General features: G+C 32.4%; 1 protein-coding gene across 2 annotated transcripts in view; it reads left to right on the top strand.

Annotated features, from left to right (window-relative positions):
• Positions 1-2,704: 2,704 nt before the first annotated feature.
• LOC108734351 (probable serine/threonine-protein kinase tsuA) overlaps positions 2,705-5,134 on the top strand; it is a 20,008-nt gene continuing 17,578 nt past the window's right edge. The window contains exon 1 of one of the 2 annotated variants that reach the window (XM_018465882.1): positions 2,705-3,260. In XM_018465882.1, the coding sequence (XP_018321384.1) occupies positions 3,231-3,260 (30 nt within the window). In that variant the 5' untranslated portion in view covers positions 2,705-3,230. The remainder of the gene's footprint in view (positions 3,261-5,134) is intronic. The other variant, XM_018465881.2, reaches the window with a different exon arrangement.

Here is a 5,134-nt window from a genome sequence, read left to right as displayed (position 1 = left end):
AATAAGATTCTGTTTTGTTAGGAACATTCAAAATGATGATAAAAAATGACTAAATTTAATTTTAAGGTCTGAAAATAAATAAAAAGGTGATTTATGACATTTTCAACTGTTTTTTATTACACTGACTATGTTTAAGAAAACCTGTTGACATGTCCGGGTTCTGGACTCTTTTAGAGATGGCAACCGTATACCAGACTGCCAGCTGCCAGAATGGTATAATAGAAAACTTTGCCTTTTTTAGAAACTAAAATAATATTTGCTGTACTTTCATGGAAAGATCAGGCGAATTTTTTCTTTTCATCAGAAATAAGTGAGGGGCATACGTTTTTGGCGCTTAGTTACGTCAGTACCATTAGGGACTTGTCACTCTCTCTTCAATAGTTTTACGCAAAATTTTCAATATTAATCATAGGAAAATATAAGAATGAATATCTTCTATTACAAGATTAATACTTTTACGAGAAAACTTCTTCGAGAGTGAGACGGTTTTGTAGAGTAACTCACTTTACAAGGATTCTGCTTCTCCCTTGACATATGAATTCTAATTTTGATCTCAACAATAAATGCAGATAGAACTGCGGATACTTATCGTGAATTTGTCAGACTAGCTCTCCATGCAGTTGAAATAAAAAAAACAATGACTGCCTAAGTAATCTCACTATTTTTTCATTCTCCAACGAATCCACCTTTGAATGATAAAAATTAGGAATGCAAACACGATATATAAATGTACGTAACAGATGCACCTACTTGATAAAAAAGAGCAAACATTATGATCATAAAAATGGTACATGAAATGGATGGCAACATCGCGATGCCGACGACGACGGCGAATAGTCTATTATCGGTCGGCCGTTGATCCCGAATTCGAGCGAGATCACTGGAACATTGGTCTATATTTAAATTAACTGTCAATGATTTGCTACCGAGCGCCGAACACAAAATACAGATTGTTTATAAACAAAATGAGTCGCGCTTTGCGAGATTTTTGCCTGCTCCATACAGCTAATGATCCGGCAGAGAGAGCAACCGGAAAAAAAAACATGTTTACTTACGTTTATGTATACAAACTGTTTGCGAAACATATACAATTTCTAAACATCGCTTTTATTTTCATTCGACATAATCTGCATAATCTTCATTTGCATATTTTATATTTTTGTACTATCTATTTGCGTTGGTTGATTTCAACAAACTTTCATTTATTTTAACTCATGATTGTACTGATTTTGGAGTTTCATATAACATAAACATTTCTTATCACGTGCGTATGTGTTGTCTTATTAAGCTGAGCAAGCATATTTAAAAAAGAATGTAAGCTGTTTAACTGACGCTTGATTAAAAAACTCATAACGTCCCAAATCCAAGACTGAAGAACAAGAGTAAAATAATGTCGTTTCTTCAACTCGAACTTTGGCTATGTCATGAGTAATAAGTAGGCAGTATATAAAAAGGTAGTTTATTATACTAGAGTTGTCACAAATCAACGAACCAGGATAGGAACCTAAAAATCCCGAATCTTTGCGATAGAACCTGGACATTGATTATTTATGCATTGAAAACCCTTCTTTCTAGCCATCCAAAATTATTTAGCATCGTCTACCTTAGACTCATTTCGCAATAAATAAATTTTATAGTTAATCACAACAGTGCCTTGTAAGCAAACACAAAACCCCCGACGATAATTATAAAAAATCACGTCCGGACGCTCCTAGGACGCTCTTAAAACTGGCAAATCCAGGGAAGATCCGACGGACGGCAGCCCCTACTTATAAATACTTTATATAATTTAGGATCTCTGTAATCATGACCACATCGTAGTAGATTTTAATTTCATTTCCATAGAACCGAAGATGCCTCGAGTTACTGTTAATATCAGTTATGAACCTAAGCAGAAAAGTAAATAATGTCTCAGACCACATGTTTATTTCTTCCCCTGGTGCATATATATGCTATTTTTCACTGTTCTTCGGTCAGCAAGTCAAATTTTCTTGAGAAAGCAATTTAGGAATCATGTTCATGAGAGAAGAATTCCAAAAACTGTCGATTTGGAGACGTAACAGATACTCCTTAATCATTAAATAAAAACGCTGCATAATTTTGCATTAAGCAAGCTGTCAAGGATAATGTGAAGTTGAATGCTTACGATTTCAATACATGGGCCATCCATAGTTGCGTCCCTGAATCATGACAATATGTAACTGACAAGTTATTTTCAGTTGCAATGAATTAAAGTTGTTTAATAAATAAGATATTGATACAAGTCTTTTATAAAAACCAAATTTTTGTATTTATGATTTTCTTTTTGAAATCGGAGGTCATTTCTACAATTTTGATATTTCAGTACTTGTGGTAATTTCCAATGGTTAGTGACGGATTGACATGTTTGCTATTAGTACAATAAAATAAGGTTAGGTTGCTATTTAAATGTTGGTGGTGTTTCATAAAGTATATGTACCTGTACTGTTGTTTTAAAGCTTTATTTATATTTGATTAGTCTTCAGGTATATTACAACTCAAAATAAAAGTAGAAAGAGGAGACTGTGGTAAATATTAATTAAAAATTAAAAAGGAAGACTCACCCCTAATTACCACAAAAAAACTTTTTTGAGCGGACACGTGTTTCGGCCACTTCATGCGTGGGCATCAACGCGGGACTGTGGGCGAAACACGTGTTCGCTCAAAAAAGTTTTTTTGTGGTAATAAGGGGTGAGTCTTCCTTTTTAACTTTTAATTGTTAGAATAGTTTTGACCTATGATTGAATAATATTAAGACAGACAGTTAATGTTACATTTATTTTAATCGAGCACATCAGACAATAACTTTATTAGATGATAGAGGAATCTTGGTCAATTATATCCTAACGATTTGTTCCAACCCAACTTTTCTGATTTCCCTTTTCGCGATGTTTATCTTCAAGTTTGAAACACCTGAGGTCGTAAGAATTTCTAAGAATACGTGTAACAGAATGGGTGTAGTAATGTCTTGGTTACATTTACAATTACATGTGCACGGTGACAATGGTAATTGCGATGGGCAGTTGAGTGTGTGCGTATGTTTGCGGTGCTGCAGTAAACGTGTACCACGGCTCTTCTGCTTCTTCTTCAACAAACACCACGAGATTTCTCTTTCTCACAGAAGCATCTTCAGAAATATTACAATGAAATGTGCAGTCCTTAATGAACCGTGTTCGTGATAACTAACTGCTGCTTTACGTACAAATACAAACATGAACTTGAAAGTTCTTCGCCAATTCTGGGTGAGTGTAAATCACGGTAGTTAATTGTCGATACATTTAATTGGCATGATGTGATACTGTAAATTGTTTCTTCAATTGCCCTTAACCCTTACAGCCTCAACGGATACAGTGAAGTGTTATTTGAATAAATCACCTAAATTATTCAACTTTCTGGTGAAATAGTTTTAAAATTCTTGTTTTTTATTAAAAAATTAATTGTGTTATATCAAAATTTTGAGTTTAAAGTTGATATGTTTTAAAGGGTAGTTTCCTGAATAAAATTGGTGGGTACTATGAAAGGTACTTTTTATGGTGTATCCCGATGCGGGCTCCAAAGTCTATCACATTTAGGGAAGAGAGAGATCTCAAAACTGTTCTTTCAGTCGTTTTCCAGGACTTTTCTTAAATAATTTAAAAAACACTTTCCAATTATATTCTGCATCATAGCGCCAAAAAGATGGCCTTTAGATATACCTTTTTCTTTATCTTCATGAAAATGGGTTTAGTTTTCATTCAGGAAAAACGTTTCGATATATGCCATTATTACAAAATTATTTATTTTTGCAATTTTTTGTTGTTGTTAACGTTTGCAGTATTTTTTGACGATTTTCTCATAATTTTTCTTGTCTGCAAAGTCCGAAACAAATAATTTTTATCTCTAAAATTATGATAATTTCCTTTTTCTCATTCACCACCGCGGGAAATTTTCTATTTGATATAAGAAAATAAAATAAAACAACAGTTGCGACGAAAAGAGTAAAAGCTAAGGTATATGTTAATAAAAACTGTTGCATTGAATGTTTTTAAGCGAAACTACTACTAACATAAATTTGTACTGTGCTACTTAATATATTATACCACGGAAAATAGCGGAAAAACGGTTAAGTTAGGACCACAACATTGTGGTAGGAAAAGACAATACAAACGAAGTACTTATGTCCTCTGACATAGTGATCTGAAATTGCAAGTTTTACGCTAAAACAGAAATTTTCTTTAATAACACGAATTTTCTCTAACTCGGACATCACTGATTACATTTAGGAGGTTAGGGAAGTTTGACTGTATTAATAACAAATCGAAAAAAAAATTATACACTTTTACTATTTTAAATACTGCATTTATTTATTATATCGCTAGACGAAAACGGAAAAAATATGTAAATATGAAAAGATGTATTTAAAAAAAATGTCAAGGTACATTCATACATACCTACATACATACATACAAGTGTTAACAAATTATATATGCAAACGAGGCAAGGTACTTTAAACAGTTTTGTAACATATTTATGAGTTTTATTAATTACAAATATACCAAGCCCATTTTCATTTATTTCAAAGAATTGAATGCGAATTATAGAAAACTAACTAATTTGGTAGTTTAAAACCGTATTCGCTACGTCGCTATAAACAAATTTCACATTTAAAGGAGAAATTTCTTTTTGAAAGTGGACTCGACTCGTCAAGAAAAGGTGCGTTCAACTTTTGCCAAAACAGATGATCAATATTTATCATTATAATGCTTTACATATACATGCAAATCGTATATGTTATTAGTACTTACCTACATTAAACTATACTCATTTTATTCGGGTTTAAATAGGTATTAATTTTGTTAAAATAATAAAATAGTTTTTCCTGGACATTCTTTCGGAAAAACGTTTAAATGAATCAATGTATGCCTGTAAGACAGCAGGCATGCTTCCTAAAGATTCACATACTTCGTTATTCCTGTTCAGCTAATACAGGAGGAAGAAGGCAAATGGCAACTATAAATTATGAAATTACAAACAAAATGTTGATGTCCCCTTTATAAAACAGATGACTGTATTATTGTAGTATTGTAATCATAATTTTGAAACAAAAAAGATATTAGAAAATAATTGTAAATTGGAC

This window comes from Agrilus planipennis, unplaced genomic scaffold, assembly GCF_000699045.2.
Source record: "Agrilus planipennis isolate EAB-ADULT unplaced genomic scaffold, Apla_2.0 scaffold83, whole genome shotgun sequence".
Taxonomy (NCBI): Eukaryota; Metazoa; Arthropoda; class Insecta; order Coleoptera; family Buprestidae; genus Agrilus; species Agrilus planipennis.
This window is presented reverse-complemented; position numbering and strand designations above follow the sequence as displayed.